The sequence below is a fragment of the Tupaia chinensis genome, unplaced genomic scaffold (genome assembly GCF_000334495.1).
Source record: "Tupaia chinensis unplaced genomic scaffold, TupChi_1.0 Scaffold000313_1, whole genome shotgun sequence".
In the NCBI taxonomy this organism is placed as follows: Eukaryota; Metazoa; Chordata; class Mammalia; order Scandentia; family Tupaiidae; genus Tupaia; species Tupaia belangeri.
In genome coordinates, this window is record NW_006159806.1 from 1,028,770 (window position 1) to 1,055,465 (window position 26,696).

General features: G+C 39.6%; 1 protein-coding gene across 1 annotated transcript in view; it reads left to right on the top strand.

Moving 5' to 3' along the window:
• The window catches only part of HECA (HECA ribonucleoprotein granule regulator), a 107,729-nt gene that overhangs the window by 50,653 nt on the left and 30,380 nt on the right, over positions 1-26,696 (top strand). Inside the window, exons 7-9 of the mRNA XM_006151097.1 lie at positions 13,094-13,279; positions 16,234-16,405; positions 17,877-18,026. Coding sequence (XP_006151159.1) covers positions 13,094-13,279; positions 16,234-16,405; positions 17,877-18,026 — 508 coding nt within the window. The remainder of the gene's footprint in view (positions 1-13,093; positions 13,280-16,233; positions 16,406-17,876; positions 18,027-26,696) is intronic.

Below are 26,696 nucleotides of genomic sequence, written 5' to 3' on the forward strand. Positions count from 1 at the left end.
GCAGGAAGGGCTCACCCCGCCCCTCCGCCCCGCCGCGGCCGCCCCTTCGCGGTCCCCACGCCAGGCGGCGTGGACTGAAATTCCTCCCCTGCCGGGTATCCGCGCCGGGGCAGCTTGCGCCCAGACGCCGAGGGGCGCGGGGGTGGTGCCTCGCTGCGGCAGCGCTACCCTCCAGCCCTGTCCCGGGTGCCCGCGCTGCAGAGCCCGGCTGTGTGCTCCTGGCCGGAGGAAGGGAGGAAAGAAATAGGTGCCCAAGTTGAGAATGATCCTATTGAAAACTTAGGCACCAGTTCATTCTTCCCGGGGCTTCTGCACCCCTCACCCCCTCAAGTGAAAGAAAGCTTTAATTCTCAGCAGATCCAGGCTTGCTGCGTTGATTGCCACAGGTGCAGATAGAGGCCCCGTGACATTTTTACTGCAGGGCGGGTGTGTGGTGGTGGTGGGGGGGTTCTTTAATTCTCTGACTCGCTTAAGGAAGGAAGAGAATCTGAACTTGACTTCCGTTCCCAGCCCGTAGTTAATTTTGTTTTTTAATCATTCTCTATATAATACAGCTTCGCGTTTTTAGAAGGAATCCTCATAGTCCTATAGGTAGCACCTGAATGCTCCTTTTCAGGGCCACTCAGGGAATAGCCAAGATGTGACACTGACCAGATGAGTCAGTGTTCTCACTACAGCGACATGGCTTTCGTTATAGGGTGCAGGGCAACCCTTTTTATTTACTTGGCCGGTTCTTTGAATTCCTTTCGTCAGGCAGTTTTGCAGGAAGAGCATGTGGATATTAATTTAGTGAAGGGAGATTAGTATTGTTATAGCTGGCTTTTAATTTATATTTTCAGCTTTGCAGCCATTTGTTTTATGAATCGGTCCCTGCGAGTCAGGCACTTTTTCAGCAGGGCACCTGCACATGCAGGAACCCCCAGCAGTGCTCTGAACATAGGAGTTTGAAGGAAGCCTGTTAGAAACAGAAACATAGGCCCCAATTGTCTGTGTCTCTGCGATACTGAAATAAGATTGATTTATTTTCAGGGACACAACCCATATGTTGAATGTTTGATAATACAACTTTTGGTGAGCCTGTATTCTCCAGGGTTTTTTTTTCCCCTAGCTCTAACCATGGTTGGGTTATGGATGTGGCAGAGAGGAAGGTGCCCAGGCTCCTGGTAAGACACCCTCCTGGCTTTGCCCTTTAGAGCTTTGTCTTCTTGGGAACGTTAGTCTGTAAACCTCATTTCTCTGAAACTGAAGGAAAAAGTACACTTGCCCTTTCATTGGGTCATTATGAGCCTCAGAGTGCTCCTTCCCCACCAGGTCTCCACTACTAGTTATTTTAAAGGTTTGTTATTCTGTGATATGCTTGAAAAAGTTCTTCATGAAAAGCCCATCATAAACGAATGATAGCTATCATTTATTTATTAAATGATTATTAACCATCACAGTGTTACAGATACTGTGTTAAGTATTCAGGGATAGATACCATGGTGATCAGGACAGGTCATTCTGGAGCTCATGGAGCTTGCATTCCTGTTCTGGTGCTGGCTTATCTGGCAATTTTTGCCTATATGGACTCTTCACGTAGGCTGTTCCTTTTTCTCTTAATCCAAGAGATTAAACCACTTCAAGGTTGTGTGGGGGAATTTTTTCATAGGCTGGTAGTACTGCCTAGTTTGTCAGCATTAAACCGGGTTTGGCGCCCCTATTTTTACTCTCCTCTGAAGCTGCAAACTCAGGTATATTTAGCATACTGTATATGTGAAGCTGAAGCTGTGCTTTTCTGATTAGGAGATTGTTTAATTAAAAGAATGAGAGGAAATTAAAGGAAAGAATGGTTCAAACATTGGTGTAATCAGGGTCAGAGAAGGTATAGACTAAACCAGAGTGAGTTGACTTATTGATGCTCATTTCTTGCTTTTGACATGGTATGAGGCCTCTGAGCAATTCACTTTATTTTGTAAATTTAATTTAATTTTATACATTTAATCACTGTACATCACTTAGCTTGTAGGTTGAATTTACCTAACATGAATACACTTCACACCAGTACGGTTGAGGATACAAAACACGTTACCATCAACAGATAATAATCCATTTCTGCATCCTATAAATGTCTTGCATCTCTTTTTTTCTTAGTCTTTTTCCTTACAGTCTCCCCCTTCTTCCACCTTCTTCCCACATTATCTCCTGTAGCGATTCACCTTATTTTGAAGAACTCACTGCAGTTCTGCAGTTGATGATAATTGAATATGGTGCCAAGGCCTCCTCTCTGCAAAATCATTGAATACATTGATTACAAATTATAATTACAAATGCTTTTTTTGTAGCTATTTAAAGCTGTGCTTTATAATGTTAGTATTTGGGAGAGGTGGGGTTGGTAAATCTTTAAAGGAAGAGGTCACAGACGTGCAAACCCTTAACTGAGGCCCAATTATTTTTTAGTTTTAAAATGACATTTATCAGACTATTTTTAGTATTTCTAAGTATATTTTGATTTTTTATGTAACTGTGATATTAGACTTTGATTATGAATGTTTCAACTCAAAAGAATTATATCAAGGAAGGAGTCAGTCTACATTCTGTTACATTTAAATGGCTTGCTCTCACTGTTTGAGTCAGTTTTTATTATCTGCAAACATGCAAACTTAATTGCCTTCACTTAAAATGAATAGTTTTATTTTTTTTAGATTTTTATTGTTTGCTCTTCAGTATGTGGGCTCTCTGAAGAGAGACAGAGAGAGAGGGAAAGTGAGAAATCACTCCATGGGGGAATGGCCACGCCACAATCCCTTCTCTTCTATTCTCCTCTTAGGATTTTGGGTATGCACACACAAGCACTCGACATGTTCTTCAAGTCACTAGATGGGGGCTTCAGACCACAGAGATGGCCATGTAGGGCCCAGTGATCAAATACCATACCACCTGCTGGCTCAGAGTGAATAGTTTTTATTTGTAGTTGTTTAGAGTTTATAGAATGGCTTCATGTCTTGTAGCTCTTGGGCACTGTGGCTGTCAGGGCAGGGTAATACAGGCACTCCTTATTTAACCACTTAGTTCAGTTCCTATGACTAGGTCGTTAAGCAAATTGGTCCATGGTGAGGATATCTTATAGTATGTCATGGTGCCATAGGGTATGTATCAATATATTTAATGCATGGCCACACTAGAATAATATAATTATTATCCATATAAAAAGCGTATATTAAATGAGCACCAGAAAGCAATCAGACACATCACAACACAATAATATAAATTTGTCATAATTGTTTTTATTTATTCTGGATACTACTAAGGGTATACAATAAAGTACAAATGTAAAATAAAACCCAGGCTTGCTGATTGTGAGTGCTTGGTGTAGTGAAATACTAACCAGTTGGGATGAGACTGACTGAGAAAGATTCCTTGCACTGAAGACCTGGTTGTAAGTCTGAGTATTGTTACACAGGTGGATTATTAAGTGAGGAGTGGCTGTATTTGCTATTAGTTGTTCATTGCTTGTCAGTAGATGCAAGTAATTACTTATTCTATAAAAGAAGATTACTAGTTAGGGAAAGCTATGGTATAGTTGTAGTTGAAGACGTTGAACTGGTTGCAGTTGTGTATCTTGAGTGAGTTGGATTTTTTTTTCCTAAATGCCAGAAGGTGTGTGAGCTCACCAGAGAGAGAAAAAGAAAGCACCCCTTCATGGGGTGTGGTCATGCCACCATCCCTTCTTCATTTCTCCATCCTGCTGGGATTTTCTCAAACCCCTGGGACTGGAACTTGAACCATTCAACTGGTCATGTGGGATCTAGCTCCCTTAACCACCAGACCAAGGACTGGCCTATGTTGAATATTAATTGTAAGAATGTTGTACTTATAAGATTCTAGTTTTGGATGTTAGTTTATGAAGCTTTTTGCAGAGTGGAGCAAAAGAAGCAGGAGGAAGCACCATCTTCCTGTTTGCCTTTATTATAGAATTTGATTGTAGTTGGGCAACACTTGCCAATCATTATTTTTAGAGACTAGTAATCATGCAGCAGATTACAACTATGTAGTTTCATTCTGGAATTGTGGTTCCTTAAGGTCTTGGCTTTTTGGCCTAACAATGTATGCAACTTTGATCATGGTACATCTAGCTTTCAGTAGGCCTGGATCCCAGGTTGCTTTATAAATACCCTGTTTTGTGAGTGGCCATGGTTCGCCACTCATCTCGTTTCTGACTGCCAGGAGAACCCCCAAACTGTCAGTCTGCCTTGATTAGTTCAGCACACATTTTAGCAAATGGGATTAGTTACATAGTGGTTACATTTGGTAGGCCTAGATTCAAATCCTGGTCCTCAGATACTTGCCATGTGACCTTGGACAAGTCATTTAACTTCTTTAAGCCTTAGTTGCTGTATATGAAAAATAGGATTTAGTTACCTACCCATACCTATGTGGTAAAACATCTATATCAAAACTGTTAGTGATTTTTGTCTTAGATCCTAGAAATGGTCTCTGAGACAGAATGATGCGACTGGAGGGTGCTCTTGGTGTCATTCAGTGGGGTAGGGAAGGAAGCAGAATTGGTCAGAGGTTGAATTGTGGTGCAGTTGTAACATGGAGCCTCCTGGAGGGAGCTCTGGAGCTGGGATGACCCTCCAGAGTTACCTCACCTTGAGGTCCAGGAAAAGGAACTTATGTCTTCTTCCCCCCCTCATTAACTGGTCATTTTGGACTTGAGTTACCACCAGAAAGAGGGTATGACCTTGGAGGTGGCGGCTCTTCACCCCAAGAGCCTTCTTAGAAAGGGAAGGGATTCCACTGAGAGAGAGAGCATTCAGCTCTGAGTCTAGTGTTGTGGATTTTCACTTCCACCATGGTATCATTCACGTAAAACACCAGCGTGGGATAAATATTTCTCACTAACAGCTAAATAGGGTTTGTGGACTAGTCTGGCATTAACCAGCATTATAGCATTGTTTCCATGGGAAAATGTGTTTTGAATTCTATACATCTGTTATGTGGATTTTTTTCTGGTGCACCACCTGTTCCCTCTGAACAAGATTTTGGTATTTGGGCATTAGCACACTTTTTATAATCCCAGGTTTGTAGTAGATTTGAAAATTTTTTTAGATGTTACTTTAATTTTACTACCTTGGTATTACCTCTGTCTATCAGAAGGAAAATTAAGAGTGCTGTTTATTTTCAAATCAAGAAATATGATTGAGGATATCAGGTATGCAGAGCACCATGTGAATCTTGGAAGACATTTTCTTGCCTTATCTGGAAGTCTGTTTTGCTACTTTTGGATGTTGTCTTTTAAACTCCACCTTTGTAATATGGATTGGTAGAAAATACAGCCTTGTGGATCAAAGATTCTTCCTGTACACTTCGTATGTTACAGCGAAGAGCTTTTCTGTACTCTGCTCGTGGTGCTTCATGAAGCTTTATTCTTTCTCTCTTTGCTTGTTATAAGACCTGTGCTTAAGGTCTAGAAACCAAGCCTTCAGTATCAGCTTTCTTCTAAGTCCAGGAATATATACATCTTTCTATGAAGAATTGAAAAAAAGAGAAAAATCTAGGTAATCTCTTGCAGTTTAATCATTTTAGGAGTTCACTTTAGGCTGTAAGCTATGAACAATTTGAAGAACTTGAAGGATGAGAAGGGAGACTAGCGAAAAAAGTCTGCCCTGATTGACTTGATCAGTAGCTCTGGCATTTAAAAAAATATTTATTTAATTTTACTTATTGTCATTTGATTTGCAGTAGGGCATATGTGCTCACTGGAGGGAAGGAAAGCAAGCCACCAGGTCCAGGTCTGGAACGTAACTGCAGTCAGACATGTGGGAGTCCAGCATCCCAACCACCATACCACCTGCTGGCCCATAGCTGTGGCATTTTAAAGGAATTTATTTAATTAGAAATATTATATTATTTCATTATTTTACCAGTAGTAAAATAAACATTGTGGACAATTAAAAAACAAAAATAACAAATAGGGAAGGAAGAGTTCTTTTTTGATTTTTTTAGTCAAACACATAATTCCACCACTTAGAGATCATCATTGTTAACATTTTGAAATGTATTCTTGCAGCCTTTTAAAATTTTTACTTACAGACTTTTAAAAGTATATATACAGTTTTGGGAACCAGCAGTTAGTGTAATGGCTATGTCGCTGGACTCCCACATAGTCGACCGTGGTTCACGTCCCGAACCCAGTGGCTTAAAACTCGCGCCAGGCGCGTGTGCGTGCGTGCGTGCCCAAGATCCCGAGAGGAGAATGGAGGAGAAGGGATTGCGGCGTGACCATCCCCCCGGGGGGTGATTTCTCGCTTTCTGTCTCTATGTCTCTCTCTGTCTGTCTGGCGAGCACACACGCCCTATAGCGAAAATCTCTCAAAAAAAAAAGTATATATACAGTTTTCACAAAAATGAAACCATATATTTTTTAGTCTTATTTTTACACTTACCTTTTGTGGACATTTTGGCTATGGAGTAAATGTACAGTTGCAGCTTTTTTTGCCTTTAAAAAATTTTTTTTGCTACTGGGCATGTGCATGAGAGAGAGAGAGGAAGAGAGAGAAAGGGAGAAATCACTCTCCCCCCCAGGGTGAACGGCCACACTGCAGTTAGTCTTCCTCTGTTCTCAGTAGATTTTGTGCATGCATGCACGCACATGTGCCTGGCATATTTTTAAGTCAACAGGTCCAGACTTGAATTACACACTCAGTCATATGGAATCCTGTTGCCTTTACCATCATGCTGCCTGGCTGGTCCTGCATCATTTTTCAAGATTGCATAATATACCATCATATGTCTGCACTTTGGATCATTTTATTGTTCTACTACCTTTTGACAATTAGGTTCTTAAAATATCACAAATTTGGTAATTAGGAAATGGTACGAATTTATTTGTAACTGTTCTAGAGGCTGGGAAGTCTACCATTATGGTGCTGGCAGATTTGGTGTCTGGTGAGAGCTTGTCCCATGGATGGCATTTTCTCATAGCATCCTCACATGACAGAAAAAGTTGAAAAAACTCATGCTTTTAAGCTTTTTTGTAAGAATACTAATGATTAATTAATCACCTCCTAATACCTCATCTCTTAGTACTGTTGCATTGAGGAGGAATAAGTCTTAAAGTGAATTTTAGATGATACAACTATTTAAACCATTGTATTTCTGGAACCAGCAGATGGCATAGTGGTTGTTTCACTGGACTCCTTTGTGGTTGACCACAGTTCGAATCCTGAATCTGGTGGCTTAAAACTCATGCTGGACATGTGTGCGTGCATGCCCAGAGTCCCAAGAGGAGAATGGAAGGGAAGGGATTGCAGTATGGCCGTCTGCCCTGGGGGTGATTTCTCACTTTCTGTCTCTCTGTCTCTGATGAGCATACTCACCCTATAGCAAAAATCTCTCTGGGAAAAAAAAAAAGAATAAACCACGGGATCAGCAGTTGGTGTAATGGCTATGTTGCTGGACTCCCACGTAGTCTACTGCGGTTCAAGTCCTGGACCCGGCCGCTTAAACTCACACCAGGTGTGTGTGCATGCATGCCTGCCCAAGATCCCGAGAGGAGAATGGAGAAGGGTTTGCAGCGTGGCCATCCCCTCTGGGGGTGATTTCTCTCTTTCTGTCTCTCTGTCTCTCTTTGTCTTTCTGGAGAGCACACACGCTCTATAGCAAAAACCTCTCCCAAAAATAAATAAATTAACAAACCATAGTATTTCCTCAGGACAAATTCTTATTAGTGGATTTGTTGTGTCATGCATATGCATATTTTTCTGACTTTTTTTTTTTTTTTGTCATAGGGCACATATGCTCGAGAGAGAGAGCACGCATACACATGCACCTACCTTGTCCCCCAGATTTGGTCATGCTGCAATCAATTTTCTTCCATTTCTTCATGCTGTCAGGATTTGGGCATACACACACACCCACACACACACACAGAGTTTTTTTCAATCCACTGGCCTAAAATTCGAACTGGGGATAACCATGTAGAATCTACTTCCCAACACACAGTTCGTAAACACTGCTGTGGGACTGGCCCCATTTTTTTTTTTAAGTGACTTAATACATGCTGACAGATTGTCCTATAGAAAAGTTGTGCCAGTTTGACATTCCTGTGGTCAGAATACCTTTTTCCCATGGCCTTGTCAGTCCCTGGTTCTTCTTGTTTAAAGGTATGCTAGAAAATTGCTGCTATCTCAGAATGTCTCAGAAACAGGAGGGCTCCCTTTGGATCCAGAGCCTAGAGCAGATGTTGTCATTCTTTAGGATCATCCCACTGCTGGACTTATTTTCAACGTGACTTCTGTGGTCTTCAGTACTAAATTTGGTGGCTAACAGGAATTCAACCAAATATGGTGAATGATATTTTGATATCTGGAGCTAGTTAGCAAAGATAAAAGCAAGGCCTTTGAAATTCTGTCTGCACCATCATTCTGATCTTATGAAGTAAAGTCTAAAGTTTTCAAGTTCTAGTTAAAAAGCGTTGCATTTGAAAGAACCTGGGTGTAAAGCTAGGTGCCACAGTGCCCTAGCAAGGTGACTTGGTGGCAAGTTATTTAATCTTTCAGTCTCCATTTTCTAGCCTTTTCTTTTTTTTTTTCTTTTTTTTTATTTTTGAGTTTATTTCTTCCATGAATGAAAGAGAGACAGTGCCCAACAGGGTCTTGATGCCAAGATCCACCTCCAGTTTCAGCTAGCCCTGGATCATGCTTATTCATGTTCCTGGCATGCTCAGGGAGGTTTCTGTACGCGAACTTGAAACTTTTCTGTGTAGGTCAGCCTTGTAGAATCCTGTTTTTTAACAACTGCACCACTCTCTGGTTCTCATTAGCCTTCACTTTCTAAATTCAACCTTTCGAGGTATTTTTGAAGGAAAAGAATATAAGTGAAAGATCTGGGACAAGGCCTGGCAGATGCTAGTCTGTCAACAACGGCTTTGTAAGTTTTGTGATTTGTTCAGCCTTACTAAAACTTGTTAAGTCATTACGCTGTTGAGAACAGACACTGAGAGACATTAAGATAGTGGTGAAGGGTCTATAAATATTAATGTAGAAAGGACTGTGGCATGGCATCATATAGGTTTTTATTCAGTCACTACTTTTCAAAAATATTTATCTCCTCTGAGTGAGATTGGACATCCAACAGGGCCATGATGCTATGATTGACTCCTAGCTTGAGCCAGCCTCAAAGCATGGGCATGGGGACCAGCAGTTAGTGTAATGGCTCTGTCGCTGGACTCCCATGTAGCTGACTGTGGTTCGCGTCCCGGACCCGGTGGCTTAAAACTCACGCCGGGCATGTGTGTGTGCGTGCCCAAGATCCCGAGAGAATGGAGGAGAAGGGGTTGCGGGCCATCCCCCCTGGGGGGGTTGATTTCTCGCTTTCTGTCTCTCTGGCGAGTGCACACGCCCTATAGCAAAAACCTCCCCCCCCCAAAAAAAAAAGGGAAAAAAAGCATGGTCATGTATCTGCCTGGTGTATTCAGAGAGGTCTAAGGACATGAATCCAAAACCTTTCCATATAGGTCAGCCTCAGAGAGTCTCACATTTTACTTCTGAGTCATTATCTAACCCTTTCCAGGGCTGCTTGACTCTGAATGATCTCTTGTTCCCCCATCATCTCTCCCTGAACATAGTTTATTTGGAAAATCAGATGATTAGCCAAACAAAAACCAAAATAAATCAGAAATGAAGAAGAAGCAAAGTGTGAAAATGGTTATTTCTTTGTTATACAGAAATAAATGCAGGAAAGTTATTATTCACTGAACTAGGGCAGCTCTGAAATAAAGTGCCAGTACCATTGTGTGTGCCTAGTCTTTCAGTCCTTCTTGTGCTGCTGTAACAGAATGCAACAGACTGGGTAAGTTATAATGAACAGAAATTTATTTGACTCAAAGTCCTGGAGGTCGGAAAGTCCTGGATATGACGCTGGTATCTACTGAGATTCTCTGTGTTGCTTTATCATCCTATGGTGGAAGATGGAAGGGCAAGATTAGGTGAGAATGAAAGCAAGAGGGAGCCGAACTCACTTTTCTAACAAGACCACTAACCTACATCTGCAATAACAACATAAATCCATTTATTGGGGCAAAGTTTACATGACCTAATCACCTCTTATTAGGCCCCACTCTTGACACAGTTCCACTGGGGATTAAGTTTCAAACACATGAACTTTGGGAGACACATTCAAACTGTAACAACATATGAGGTGTTAAATTAATGGATTAAATATAGGGATTGGATTTCAAGATGGAGAAGTGAAATGGTATGTGGAGTTTATGAGTAATTGAAAGGAGATGAAGAGCCCATGGCATTCTTTGGGCATCAGCCAGGGGCTAGTGTTGCTGAGAATTAATAAAAGATCCATCCTTCTCTGGATACTTGGGACTTTAAACAGAAAGGATTTTCATTAGAGGGAGAGGGTTCCTGTACCTTGATAGAAAGTATATGTCTCTATGCTGGGTTGGACTAGTTTTATTTTGGTTTGTCATTCTGTTTTATCATTGCCTTATTTATTTGCTTAGTTTATGCATTCATTCTTTTGCTGAACATGTAGTACAGGTGGTAAGTGCGACTTGAAAGAGCCTAGAAGTATAATGTTCAATTTCACTTGAGACATCAGAATCCACACCCCTAAGGCCTCCTGGTGAAGCTGGTGAAAAGAAAATCATGTAAACACCAGAAGCCACAATGATGTGCCGTGGTGCACAGTGGAAACAAGGTTGGTTTCCTGGATGAGAGGCATTTGAGCTGAGTCTTGCAGGAAGAGAAGCAGTTCTGAAATCAGAGGAAGGATGTTTGAAGCAGAGAGTTGGGAAAGGGCTGTGAATTCTAGTTGCTCCCAGGGGTTTGATGTGGCTGGTGTGAGGTGCTGTGGCAGGGCATGCCAACTGGGGTAGGGCAGGGTGGACAGTCAAATCTGAGCGTTTTATAGCCAGTGGGGGTCTATTCACTGAGGCTTGTGAGCAGGGGCTTGGTCAGCTGAGTCTGCAGAAGGGGATAATTATAGGCTATTAACAAGCTTGTAAAGTTACTGTATATTAACAGAACAGGTATCTTTTGATACAGGTAGTCAGGGACTGGAGGTGGAACATGCCATGGAACCTCAGTTGTGATTTCTCAGTGAAGCAGTGGGCACAGACATGTTGTGTTTCTGTCCAGCAGGGTAACAGTGTCACAGCACCTGAGGCTGCTGTTCAGGGGCACTAGTACCCCATGCCTTCCAAGCTGTAGGCGGTTTGCTAATTGAGGTTACCTCAGAGAATTAAATGCCAAAGGTGAAAGGGTTGGGACCATCTCAGCAGAGAGGAGAGGGAGGGGGGTGGTTTATCCTGGTGGAAAGTATATATCCCTGTGCCAAGTTGGACTAATTATTTTGGCTTGTCATTTTATTTTTATCATCTTAACAGTTTTAAAGCAATAAACTCTGGTGAGGGGAGATATTGTTTTGTACAAAATGACTTTATATGTGCAAGTGTTTTAATTTTGTACATTTCAGAAAGCTTCCAGTTCTTAGTGGTTGGCAAAATAGCAATTTGCTTTTATTTAATCAACAGGCGATTGTATTTTGATTGTACTTGAGAGTTTTTTTATAAACCAGCAAAAAGTAAGTAGTATTTCTAATACTAAAAAGTTGTATATTCTGATTTATCAAAAGTAGAAATGGAAAACATTATTTCTATTAAATTATACTTATGAGGATAATACTTGAAAATACTCTAAGAGAAGCAAGGGAAATTTTAAGAAGTTTAAAAAGCGTGGAAAGGGGAGCTTTTAAGAGGAAATGTTAAATGATAGTCATATAATTGCTTAGACTGCGTTCAATAAGAAAGTATGGTTCTCATCTATACTCATAATACAGTGTATTTCATAGTTTGGAAAAGGGAACTATTTATCTTTTTTACATTGTGTAATTGAAGATCTACACATTAAATTGATGAGATTAGAAAGAGAAAAGACAAATTTAATCACAGAAAGGTGTGACTTATAGGGGTGATTAGAATTTGGGGGTTACAGAGGGGAGAAAAGGTCACTTATAGAAAAATACATAAATTTTTGGAAAGATAGATGGACCCTTTGCAGAACAAATGGGAAGTACTATGGTTTTGTGATCGTCCATTTAGTGTATGTGGACACTCCTCTGGTAGTAAAAGCCAGTTTTCTTCTGTGGTTGCTCTGTGGGAGGGGATTTATGACAACTGAGTTCTCTCTCTCTCTCGTGCATGCACTCTTTATCATGAATAAAATAAACCTTAAAAAGCTTCTGTGCCACAGCGACATATTCTGTTTGCCTTTAAAATATATTGCCAGTCCAATCTACCCCCGGCAGAGCAATTACAGATAGTCAGATAGCATAGCCAAAAAAAAAAAAAAAGATTCAGTTGTCATAATTCAGGCTATTTATTTCACCTTATTGGAATTCATTAGAAATAGAATATTAAGGTATATGCTTTTATAAAGCTGATCAAGAGGATGAATTTAGGCAAAAGTCAGCAGGATCTCAAATGTCTCATGTAAATTAGGGAGCTATTTGCCATATTTTAAAATGTATATTTTTCCCTAGGGGTAAGCATGAGTTTGATTATACTTTAGATCATGTCCCTTCAAGTTATAAAAGCATCTCAGGAGAGTCTTTTGACACTAACATTGAAACAGAATCACAAGCTCTGACTTAGTTTTCCAAACGAGCACTCCTGAACATGATGGTTGTTTCAGTATGGTGTTTAGTAGAACTGTAGTATAACACAACTTACTAAAATAACACACAATTTGTTATGCCTGACATAGCTCAGTGTTGGGGCAGAAGTGGAAACTGGGGAATGTACAGAATCAAGTTCGGCTATTTTTGATTGGCAGCAGGTGCTGCAGTCTGTAACCTGAGAGGTTGGCAGGGGGTGTTAGTGAAGAGACATGGAGAACCCAGAGCAGTGCTGCCAAAGCCAGGGAGAGTGCCAGCCATTGAGAAAAAGCAAGTGCCTTTCAGAGGCAGAGGCAGAATTGTGCATATGTAACACACAGGGCAACTCTAAGAACTTTCCAAATGGTTTCCAGCTTCTCCAATCTGTTCTTACTGGGCAGTGCTTATACCCTGCAGTAACTTCAGCCTTGGTTTAGTGTAGACATTTGGTTTTGAAAGTGAAGATGATGTGCTGCAGTTCAGAAGTGAATTGGGTGCGATTCCTGGGGATTGGTGAGTTGTTGCTGCAGAAACCATACAACCCATGGAAAGAAGTAGCAGCCATTCCTAGTGACAGGAACAACAAAAATACCATAACTCCCCCTCCTGAGTGTTTACTAGGAGCCAGGTATGACACCATGTAGTCTAATTTGAGGACAAAGACACCAAGCTTCAGAAATGGCCTTCTTGCTTTTTAGCAGAGAAGGTGTGCTTAGGTGTGGGGAAGTGTGGCCTGCCCTCACACCACTGGTTGGATCCTAGTTGAGGCTGGATCAGTCTTGACCCATACACATGTATACAAACAACGAAACCTTATGCAGGTTTTTAAAGTAGAGGACTTAACTTAGGATGAAATAGAGACATTTAAATTACTTTTAAAAGACTTCATGCTGGGGCCAGCAGGTGGTGTGATGGTTAAAGGTGCTGGACTCCCACATGGCCCACCTTGTTTGAATCCTAGACCCAGCACCTTGAAAATCATGCATGTGCATGTGTGCTGAAAAATCCTGAGAGGAGGATGGAGGAGAAGGGATTGTGGCATGCACCCCTGACTTCTGGGGGGTGGAGTGTGATTTTTCACTTTTCCTCTCACTGTCTGTCTGGTGAGCACACACAGCCTATGGCAGAAACCTTTAAAAAAATTAATGAAAGGCCTTGAACTAAGTTATATTTATAAAAGAAGAAAACGCTTGACCAAGGATGCTCTTTACTCACACATTGTATGTGTACTTTGGTCTGATATTTTTTTCCTGATGGCAGAAGGACTTCCTGTTCATGGCATTTTGGAAATTGTGAGCATTTGGATTTGCATTTTCTGTTCTTAATGGATCAGAGTGTATAAGTAGGATGTAACTGTCTTCTTCATTTTTAAAAGAATTATTTAATTTTATTTATTGTTTTTTAATTCCTCAGAGAGAAAGAGAGAAGGAAAATGAGAAAGCAAGTCTCCTGGTTTTCGAACCACAGTCGGCCATGTGGGAGTTTAGCATCTTAACCACCACACTACCTGCTGGCCCAGTGACTATCATCTTTAGGGTAAAGTTCTCAAATGAGATTACTGGTTTGATATACTTGTGCAAACCACTCTCTATTTACACTAATACTGCAGTGCATGGAGTGCTCGTTTCCTCATACTCCCTAATGTTGAATTTTGGAAATTATTTTTGTCTTTGTCAGTCAGAACATGAAACATCACGTTTAATTTTCTTAAATTTGCATTTGTTGGATTGCTAGTGAATGAATATCTTTTTATATGTATGCCAGTCATTTGCATTTTTTTCCTGCTATGTATTTTTTGTTGTTGTTTTTGTTTTGTTTCGTTTTTTAGTTTTTTGCCAAGGGTATGTGTACTCGCCAGAGAGAGAGAAAGAGATATCACCCCTAGTGGGTGACAGTGCTGCAGTCGCTTCTCCTCTCGTGATTTTGGGCACACACGCATATGCAAGCTACGTGGTCTGGGACTCAAACCGCAATCGACCATGTTGGAGTCCAGCGCCTTAACCACCACACCACCTTCCAGCCCCTCCTTTCCTGCTTGTGATTTTTGTCCACTTTATAATAGGGTGTTTGTGTTCTTGTTCATTTGTGCAAAGTCTTTACATATTCAGGATACTTAACATTTTCCCAGTTTATTATCTTCCAGTCTCATGTAAGATGGTCCTTGTTGGTTACAACTTTGTATGATCTAAAGATAGGACCTCAATGAGGGTAAGGCCAAGTAGGAAAGTTGTGTGATTATTTACTTAGCCATGAAGTAGTTTGGACATGGTGTAAGGCTTGTGTCTCCGAATATGTGGAGATACCAATGCACAATAACATAAGGTTCTGTTTATTTTTTGTTTTTAATTTGGGAAGCTCTATTTCACAGAATTGGCTGCAATTTCTGCAGCCCTCCCTCACTCTCTCCCTGACCCTCTGTACAAGTCTGCAGCTGAACTTCGAGTGCTCAGCACCTGTCTCTTTTTGCACATTTCTGAAACCCCTTGCAGTTTTTATTCCAGATCAGAAGGATTTGGAAACTTGTAGATAAAAGTCCATTATTTACTTGTTATCTTTTTCTTAGGAGCCAAGCTACAACTTGAACCAAGCTACAACTTGACCAAATTGTCCATAATGAGCTGATGATAAAGTTAAATTCTGAGTGATAAGAAAGTACTAATTTTTCTCATTTTTCTCATACACTCGAAGTGAAATTACAGATGTATGTTAATAAAGAAAAGGGAAAACATAGCACTTGACTGGACCAAGGGTTTATTCGCATAACTGGATCATGCTGATCCAGGCAGCCCTGTGACTTCTCAAACATCTGTGATTTGGAAAAAGTGCCCAAACTCACTGCCTGTTCCAAGGAGTGTGTGATTTGGGAGACATGGGTCATAACTGCAGAACTGGCTCTGCACTGAACCTTTCTCATGAAAGTGAGGTTAATGTGATATTGTTTATCACAGATGCTTTGCAAACTGTAGAGTTGTTTGAAAAAGCACATAGTTGTGCCATGATTCAAGGTTTTTGTGTTTTCTAGAAGGATTTTTGGTTCTCAGTTTGTGATGTGGTAGAGTTCTGCTTCTCGGCTAGTGATGAATGTGTGCTCTTGATTGTTGGAAGAACCTAGAACAGACCTTCGCTTCTTCCCAGGGAGTTTGCGGTGAATGCTGATCTTCCACAGTCCGTACTCTGTGTTTTTGGGGAAACCCATTTCTCTGCAAGTTTGGATCTGGGAATTTTTCCTGTGAGGCTTTCCCCAGATAGTCTGCAGTGTTCCTTGGCCAACTGCTTTCAAGGCAAGTTCATTTCCTTGAGTGAGACCTTCTGGAGACAGTGCAGAAAGCCTTTCTGACCCGCCAGTGGGGAAGAACAGTACCAGCTGGAGCCTTGAGGAGGGTTCTTTCACCAATCTAAAAGCAGGTAGCTTTGGGATTGCTTTGTTGTCATCTATGAATCATTCCGCCCCCAGCTCTCCTGGTTTCACTGTAACTGAATAGTCCACTTTGATTTTAACTATCTGGATTAACAGCCTTTCTGTTAATCTGAGTACTGCGTGCTTTATCTTGTGTGCCTGGTTAGTAATTATGCCTCACCTAGCTTGTGTCTGGATCCACTTCAGGCTTTTCTGTCTTCTGCTACTTACCTGGTTCCAGGGTCCATAGAGTGCAGACCAAGTGGTGTTCTGAACGTGCTTCCCAATGTTGAAGTAGTTTCATTTGTTTCCTTACTGGCCTTTTACATTTTGAATTTAGAAATAGGTTATAAAATGGTGAGTTTATCAATCTCTTAAATTGTCAGGAAAGTCATGACGTATTTTTATGTTTTTCTGTGCAAAAATGTATCACAACTTTCCAGACAACCCAATATATATTGTGGATTTTATCAAAACAGTTTCTATGGGCATGAGATATTTATTGTGTGTGTGTGTGTGTGTGTGTGTGTGTATGTATTCAAAAAGACAACAGAAAATGTATATTATAAAAAAAACTATCCAACGATTTCACAAGGTTTCTGCACCAAAATAGACTTGTACTTTAATTTTATTTTTTCCATGAACTTTTTGAAGCCCCTGCATGTCAATGTATGTATGCATATCATTGTGTATATGTATGGAATCATTCATTGTATTTTTTGGGATTAAATTGATTAAAAAACAGTTTGTAAATTTCATCCTTGAGAGATTCAGAGTTGAAATTTTTAACTTTGGAATATATCAGTTTTCTTCATAACTTATTTTAAAAAATGTTTCATGAGATATGTGGTGTAAAGGTGACCTGGAAGACTTTAAAGAGTTATTTTGAAATATTTTTTCTCCTGATGAATTTGAAAAATAAATTTAGAATTCACTTATAATTACATTTATGTTTTATATATGACATTTTTTAATGTACTTACAATGAGTATAGCAGATTCTCATGGCACAAAGACATTTCTAGATTTTTTTTGTACTCTTTTACAGGTGGTATATTATTTTTTCCCCTCTAGTTTTTAAACCATCAGTTTTGAGACTTCAGGACTGGCCATACTACAAAATTATGTCTGTGTTCCATAAAAAGTTAGTCATTAAAAAAAGTGTCTACTTATAATGATATCAGCAGCTTAAAATGTCAATAAGAGTCTATAACTTTGAGTTTCCTTAGTTTTTCTGAGAAAATTTTATAAAATACAAGTGAACAGATCATATCTAAGCAGTCTGCTTTGAGAGTGTATGTGTGGTGAGCTGCTAGGCCAAGACATACTCATGCCCAGTTCTTGGATCGCTTCTTCCCAGGGAGTTTGCGGTGAATGCTGATCTTCCACAGTCCGTACTCTGTGTTTTTGGGGAAACCCATTTCTCTGCAAGTTTGGATCTGGGAATTTTTCCTGTGAGGCTTTCCCCAGATAGTCTGCAGTGTTCCTTGGCCAACTGCTTTCAAGGCAAGTTCATTTCCTTGAGTGAGACCTTCTGGAGACAGTGCAGAAAGCCTTTCTGACCCGCCAGTGGGGAAGAACAGTACCAGCTGGAGCCTTGAGGAGGGTTCTTTCACCAATCTAAAAGCAGGTAGCTTTGGGATTGCTTTGTTGTCATCTATGAATCATTCCGCCCCCAGCTCTCCTGGTTTCACTGTAACTGAATAGTCCACTTTGATTTTAACTATCTGGATTAACAGCCTTTCTGTTAATCTGAGTACTGCGTGCTTTATCTTGTGTGCCTGGTTAGTAATTATGCCTCACCTAGCTTGTGTCTGGATCCACTTCAGGCTTTTCTGTCTTCTGCTACTTACCTGGTTCCAGGGTCCATAGAGTGCAGACCAAGTGGTGTTCTGAACGTGCTTCCCAATGTTGAAGTAGTTTCATTTGTTTCCTTACTGGCCTTTTACATTTTGAATTTAGAAATAGGTTATAAAATGGTGAGTTTATCAATCTCTTAAATTGTCAGGAAAGTCATGACGTATTTTTATGTTTTTCTGTGCAAAAATGTATCACAACTTTCCAGACAACCCAATATATATTGTGGATTTTATCAAAACAGTTTCTATGGGCATGAGAAATTTATTGTGTGTGTGTGTGTGTGTGTGTGTGTGTATGTATTCAAAAAGACAACAGAAAATGTATATTATAAAAAAAACTATCCAAGGATTTCACAAGGTTTCTGCACCAAAATAGACTTGTACTTTAATTTTATTTTTTCCATGAACTTTTTGAAGCCCCTGCATGTCAATGTATGTATGCATATCATTGTGTATATGTATGGAATCATTCATTGTATTTTTTGGGATTAAATTGATTAAAAAACAGTTTGTAAATTTCATCCTTGAGAGATTCAGAGTTGAAATTTTTAACTTTGGAATATATCAGTTTTCTTCATAACTTATTTTAAAAAATGTTTCATGAGATATGTGGTGTAAAGGTGACCTGGAAGACTTTAAAGAGTTATTTTGAAATATTTTTTCTCCTGATGAATTTGAAAAATAAATTTAGAATTCACTTATAATTACATTTATGTTTTATATATTACATTTTTTAATGTACTTACAATGAGTATAGCAGATTCTCATGGCACAAAGACATTTCTAGATTTTTTTTTGTACTCTTTTACAGGTGGTATATTATTTTTTCCCCTCTAGTTTTTAAACCATCAGTTTTGAGACTTCAGGACTGGCCATACTACAAAATTATGTCTGTGTTCCATAAAAAGTTAGTCATTAAAAAAAGTGTCTACTTATAATGATATCAGCAGCTTAAAATGTCAATAAGAGTCTATAACTTTGAGTTTCCTTAGTTTTTCTGAGAAAATTTTATAAAATACAAGTGAACAGATCATATCTAAGCAGTCTGCTTTGAGAGTGTATGTGTGGTGAGCTGCTAGGCCAAGACATACTCATGCCCAGTTCTTGGATCTTGCTTCCATTTTTACCAAGTATGTGTAAGACTTAGACATGCCCTCCCCTTTGACAAGTCTTTCCTTGTTGCTGCAGATTCTGTAACTTGCTTGTTGGTTGCTGATGCAGTATTTCAGAACTAGGCTGAAGAGTGTGGCCCCAGGCAAAAATCTTTGTCTTTTCTCCCCAGATCCCAGCAGAATGACTGCCAGGGTGATCACTGGAAATTATTTTACTGGGTGTTTTGAAAGGAAGACAGGGGGACACAAAGAGTGTATATTTCAGGGAGTTCAGCAAGGCAGAAAAGGCATCAAGTGTGAAGTTTTGGTTAGGGTATGGATAGGGTAGGGAAATGAATTTAGCTCCACTGTGCTGAATTTTACTATCTTAAGTACTGTAACCTTCAAATCATTTTGGGAGTTGGTATGTTAATATTAGTCCGTTGACCTAAACAGGATGCAGACAAAGCAGGCTAAAGTGTTTGTCAGTATTAGTGCTTTTTTCTGCTGCTGAATTTGATAATTCATTGTTCTCCATACTGATAGAATGGTGTGTGGTGCTCTTTTTTTTTTTTTTTTTTTTTTTTCAAGGAAAGTTGCTTTATTCTCATCCACTAAGCCTTTGCTTATGACACCTAATATCCCTCTCCCTCCTGTTTTGAGTTTAACAGTTCTGTTAACTAGAGAGGATTTACTCTGTCTGTTTTTAAGGAGTGCAAAGATCAGGCCAGGAAACCTTTATACTGTAATTGGATTTAAGCACTTGTTGCTTTAACTTAGTTTTACCTTATACCTAGTTTTTAATTAAGTCTGAGGATTAATATGAGTAGTGACCATTTTGAGTAAGACATTATTCTAAATTACTGGTCTCCATATTATGATCTGGTTACACAATGCTATTGGTCACTGCCTGCCCATATAAGCTGGCTCTCTGCTCTTTATTGATCTATATTGTATGGATGGGAATGGAAGACGGAGGCCACTTACTAGCTGAGTGGCCTTGGCCTGTCACTGAAGGAACCTCTGTGTGTTTAAGAAGTATGTGCAGAATCTAAACCAAAGGATTGGCCTATTTCAATTCTGTGGAGCATTGTTATTTTTAAGAAACATTCAGGAAGAACTACGAAATCATATTCATTGTGATGTTCTTTCTGTTAGACAAGGAAAAAAAGAATTTTCTGTTTTATAGGAATCATTGATGTGGTTTCTTATTGATATCAGAGTGTTGGAGAATAAAGATGAAAAAACAGGTATAATAGAAGCTTGTAGTTTTGTATTTTGAATTAAAGGCTAAGGAGACGTGCAGGCTCAAACTAAAAGTTAGAAAAGATTGAGTCTAGGAGAATAGACTGCATGTATTTGAGAGAATGTTAAAAACCCAAGCTGTTAGATAGAGTTGAAGAGCTGGTCGTGTGTGTGTGTGTGTGTGTGTGTGTGTGTGTGGAGGGAGGGGGGGTTGGCTTGTGAAGTTTCCAGGTTTATTTGGAGACAGTAGTTTGCTTGAGTAAAAGCCTTGTGTTTAAACCCTACTCTAAGTATAAAAACATATCTAGCCGAATGCAATCACTCTGTACTCAATTTGCTACCACTTTGGAACAGTCTTAGATTAAAATAACGTAAGGGGGGTCAAACTACATCAGAGTTACTCAAGTGTTAATATTGTAGCTCTTACCCTAATTAAAGCAAGTTGACAGAATATTTCTTAAGTACTGCCTTTCCTTTATGTATAGGACTTGAGGTCTTATTTTAATTTTTACTAGAGAAAAAGTCTCAAAACTATTCTAGATTTTATATTAAAATCTTTATCATTTAAAAATATGCTCTCCAGTTAATCAAGAAATGATTCTCAAACACCCAGTGAATTTGAGGTGTGGTGTGGTACCCCAGCGGGCTGCAGTTAGTCTATGTGTCCTCTCCTTTCCCCTTTTCATCTGGTTGTAGCCACAGGGAGGGTTATGGCTGAAGCAGAGATTTTGCACATGGCCTGGTGTGCAGTCAGGCAGAAAAGCCAGGCTAGGGCCTAAGTACAGAGCTCCTTGAATGTAAGAAGAACTTGGGACTTTAGTTCATGAGTTTCCAAGGTTTCTGAGTACATGTCTGACATGATCAGAGTCCATTGTTTAGAATGCCAATCTGAAGGTGGCAATTAAACTTTTTGCTTGTGTACCCTCCAAAAGAATTAGAAAAAACAGCTAGTCTTGTACATTTTAAGTTGTCACATCCTGTTTTTAAAAGGTTTTAAATAGATGTGTATATTCATTTACATGTAGTCACACAGAATCCAAATTATAGTAACTTGGTAACCATTATCATCTGCTTAAACAATAATAGAAATTTTACATTTTGTCTTTATTTCTATCCAATTTTTACTCAGAATTTGATTGTAAGATGGGAGATGGGTATCATATTATATGAAATTCTTTTTAAAAAACATTAGCCAGAGGGTGTGTACATTTCCCAGAGAGTGACAGATAAGAGGAGGTGGAGAAAGCACCTTCCAAGTGGATGTGGTCATTCTACACTCCCTTTTCTTTAATTTCTCTATCCCATCAGGATTCAGGGCACACATGCCTACATGCCTGATGTGTTTTTCAAGCTACTGGGTCTAGGACTTGAACTGCACAGTTGGCCATGTGGGATCTGGCTTCCTTAACCACCAGCCATAGGACTGGCCCTTAAAAGTCTTTCATTGATCATTCTGCCCTATTTTTTTATAACACAATATGTAATAAATTCATACTGAGAAGGACTTTTAGAGTGGCAGAGTAAGAGCCTCTAGGAGTCTATTCCTCTATAAAAATAATGTAGACACTCGCAAAACTCATTAAAATCAACATTTTTAGAACTCTACAAATTAACCAAAAGTATCAAATAATTTTTTTTTTTCCTTTTTTAGTTTGCTCTATGGTGTGTGTGCTGGCCAGAGAGAGACAAAGTGAGAAATCACCTCTCGGGGAGGTTGGCTGTGCCATAATCTCCTCTCCTCCAGACTTCTTTGGGGATTTTGAACACGCACACACACATGTCTGGCGTAATTTTCAAGCCTCTGGGTCCAGGACCGAACCCAAGTTGGCCATGTGGAGTGCAGCACCTTAACCTCCACATCACCTACTGGCCCACTATCAAATAATTTTTAAGAGTGTTTATTTAAGAGAATTGACTGAATCCCAGTAAAAAATAATGAGCTTTCTTTTACCTTACTCTATGCCAAGCTCCTCTCCCTATCTCAGTGGTACCTTTCAAATCCAGTCTCTTAAGAGTAGAGGATGACAGACAGGTTTAGTGTTCCTCTAAAAGCCCCAGCCCCAGAGAATTGTCATGATTTAACCTGTCCAGATGCTCCCTGGTAAGGCCTTATTTGTAGGGCATGTCATTATTTGACCTTACTCAGCTCACTTACTGGTAAGAGCACCAGCCTTGGGTGCCAGTTGAAATCCATGAGCAGCAGTTGTTTAATATTGCAGCTGCCTGAGGCAGTGATACCAGTGGGGTGAACAAGTTCTAAGAAACTTAAAAAGAAAATCTTGGGAATGAGATGTCTATAAGGGGCTTTGATATTTTCCTCGTGCTGGAGAAGACCATGCTTCTAGGCAGAATGACCTGAGGACCTAATTCTTACCTGTGGCTGGCCCTACACAAGCAGAAAATAAAGTCCAAAACAGAGTTGTAAACTGCCAACGCCTTTTGAACGAATGCCCCAGCACATGCACAGAACTCCTTTGCAGAGAGTGGGAGACTGACTTGCTCAAGTCATTTGAGAACGTCTCTGCCCTGGTACTGGTGACCACTGAGCTAACTGAGCAGGGCTTTCATATGACTACACATGCCAAAAATATGTAAACTTTACAGAATCAGTCCAGCAAAGTCACTGAGCAAATAACACATCTCAGGAGATTAGGGAATCTGATTTTTAGAGCTTTCACTTATATTACTTCACTTATATTCATTTATACAACTGCTTGGGGCCAGGTAGTTGGGAATGCTGGACTCCCACATGGTCGACTATGGTTCAAGGCCTGGACCTGGTGGCTTCCTTTTTTACTTTCTCTCTCTCTCTCTCACTCTGTTCCTCTCTGGTCAAATAAAAATAAATAAATATAGAAATAAAGTTAAATAAAATAATAATTTTTTAAAAGTCCAGTTTTCAACAAAAATGTATGAGGCACACAAAGAATTAGACAGGTATGGGTATAGTTTCCTATCTTTTTCACCATTTACAGCTACCCCGAACTCCACACTGGGCACATAACAAGTGTTCAAAACATTACTTGAACGTTACTTGATTGATTGGCAGCTTGTCAGAGTCAGGTTGTTTTCGGAGAATCATCTATTTTCTTCCTTCTGCAGTAAATGTTTAACCCTAAGGTCAACCTGGTGTTTTTATTATGTCTGCTAGAACAGGGTCCTTATTAAATGCTATCTATTTTTAAAAACCAAACATTTGCCCAATTAAGTGCTTATTAGTATCCTAGAAAATTTGAAGGCTCTTTTCTTAGGCATTTATATACAGTAAAACTGATAAGAAAGCGGACTTATTCTGAGACCAGATCATTCTGAGATGTTCCGATGTAAAATTTATAGTCTGATTTTTTAAAAAGCATTTTGGGAATATAAGTATCATCATTATTATTTTTGGCAAATGGCTTTATCTCTTTGGTCAAGTGCCCAGATAATCCTGTATTAGATTTATTATTAATGATTCAGAGGAGTTTTGTGTGTCAAATCTAATAAATCCATAATTTTTCAGGTAACTTTTACTGCATTCATGATCAGTTATGATAATGGAAGACATGCAGTGTTGTCATATACAGATTAGTATTCCCTAATTTTTTTCCAGAAGTAAAAAGAGGAACCTGGAAATGCTGATTTTATCACATTTGTGCACAGAGTATTATTAGTATCTCCTGTTTCCAAATACTCACTTATGTATGCTTTTCTGTATTTCTCATAATATGTTTTGCTTCGGGGCCTGACACAGAAAAAGGTGAAGTAAACCTCCTAGACTGCCAAGCTTCTAAATAAGGTGTCACTGTAAAGGAGAAGATGCATACCAAATTTGTGTTGAGGCCAAGCAGGCACCCTTCTGTCTTTGACTGTTACTGTGAGGGCCAGTAACTTTGGCACCCATCAAGTACAGATTTTAATGCATATTTGGCAAAACTGATTGTAAAGTTATGAGAAGAGGTGGTAAATGGATTTTGTTTTGGTTACTATTATTAAAAATTTTTAGCTTTTTTTGCCATGTCTTCTGTGAGCATGAAGACCATTCTCAGCAATCAGACTGTTGACATTCTCTGGAATGGACGCACTCTGAAGGGACGCACAGTTATTGTGAAGGGCCCTAGACCAACCCTGTGGAGGGACTTCAGTCATATGTAGAGCTGAGTCTCCTTGGAGAGAAAAAGAAGAGGCTGCGGGTTGGCAAATGATGGGGAAACAGAAAGGAATTGGCTACAGTTCACACTATCTGTAGTCACATCCAGAATGTGATCAAGGGTGTTACACTGGGATTCTGCTACAAGAATATACTCATTGCTCCATCAGTGTCGTTATTCAGGAGAATGGGTCTCTTGTTGAAATCCAATATTTCTTGGGTGGAAAATACATTTGGAGGGTTCGAATGTTACCAGGTGTTGCCTGTTCAGTATCTCAAGCCCAGAAAGATGAATTGATCCTTGAAGGCAATGATATTGAACTTGTTTCAAAATCACCTGCTTTGATACAGCAAGCAATGACAGTTAAAAATAAAGATATAAGAAAATTCTTGGACTGTATCTATGCCTCTGAGAAGGGGACAGTTCAACAGGCTGATGAGTAAGATTTAAGAGTTCTCCAGCTACAGTAATAAGCCAGTAATTTCTAAGGCCATTTTATGATATTTAAAAAATAAGAATAAAAGACAACAATTGATTTAAAAAAAATAAATTTTTTAGAATTTCTTCTGTGAATGAAAGAAACAAAGAGACACAGGTGGAGAGACAGGTACAACAACAGGGTTTTCATCAAGCAGTTCATACCCAGCCCTGGACCATGAGCACACATGCACCCTCTGTGTGTTCAGGGAGATTTCCAGACATGAACCTGAACAGCCTTCTCATGTAGGTCAGCTTTGAAGAGTGTTATGTTACCACTGTGCCACCACATGTGCCCTTAATATTTTTTGGTTTCCTTCTTTCATACGGGAGGTGGAGTGGACAAACATTCCCAACAGTGTCTCATGCTGCACTTATCCTTTCAGTCTTTTTTTTTAAAGTAATTATTTATTTTTAATTTAATGTATTTATTATTATTATTATTCTTCAGTTTGTCCAGAGAGAGAGAGAAAGTGAGAAAGCAAGTCACCAGGTCTAGGACTTGAGCCACAGTTGACCTTGTGGGAGACCAGCACTTTAACCACCCTGCCACCTGCCTAGTCCCACCTTTCAATCTTCTGAGCCCGCCAGAATCAGGCCATGCATATGCATCCTACGTGAACAAGTTAACCTAGGAGTTAAGCTCCTGTCTTACTTGTGGCTTCCAGCATTGCTCATTAGCGTAATGCTGCACCACCACAACTGTTTTGTATGTTTTTTTTTTTTTTTAATGGGCCAGTTTTGTTCATTTATACCCTCCTTGCTCCAAAATTAATTTAAAATGTCTTTCAAAAGTACATGTAATACTGTAAGGTAAGTAATATATAAGTTAGGATATTAATAATATGGACCATTTTAGGAAAAAGAATGTGTATCTTGAGCCATTACAAGAGGTGGGCCACAAACTTAGCTCCCAGGTTTCCAGCACAGAGAACCGGCACATAGAACAGTGGCATGCTCTACAGTGCCCATCTTTAAAAAATAAAAGCGGTCATATAACCATCTATAAGACATGTTAAATATAGAGCAATATCTGTGACAATATCCTTTCATAAATAAAACATTTATTAGGTCTCCTGTCACCATTAAAAGGCTGTTCAGGGGGGGTCCTTCCGCCCAGGAAGGAGAGTTGAGGCCTTCAGAAGAGGATTCCTCTTAGCTCCTGCTAACTAGTCATTGTAGGGGACAGGAAAAATGAAGATTTTCTACTGATAATTCAGCCTCCAGCAAACAAAGCTAGCGTGATGGATCTAAGGGCACTGTAGCTAAACATTGAAATACTATTAGGGTTAACATATTCTTCAATATCTACTGAATCTGCTGCACCAGCGATCACAACAGCACGGCAAAGAGATTCCAGATCACCTCTTTCTGCTTGCTCCTGAACACTCAGATTGAACTTCAAGAATTTGAAAGAAAAACACCATCCATCAGATGACAAGAAATCACCGCAGGACCACAAGAAATATGGGAAAGCAAGAAAATACCTCTCCTCCAAGGGAAAAGAATAACTCCTCTTCATCCACAAGCAGGTCAATGCAAATCATGGAAATGTCTGATAAAGAATTTAGAATATTCATAATGGCAAAGCTAACTGAGATGGAAGAGAAGAGAGACAATGAACCTGCTAAAGAGAAAGGAGAAAAAAGTTGACGAGTTCCAGGAGGTGAGGAAATTCTTGCAAGATCTAAAAGAGGAATTTACACGCTTTACAAAAGAGTCAAATGGAACTGTTAGAAATGAAGTCGATAATACAAGAAGTCAAAATCTCCCTTGAAAATATAAAAAGCAGATTAGATCATACAGAAAATAGAATCTCAGATGCAGAAGAGAAAATTGCTGGCCTA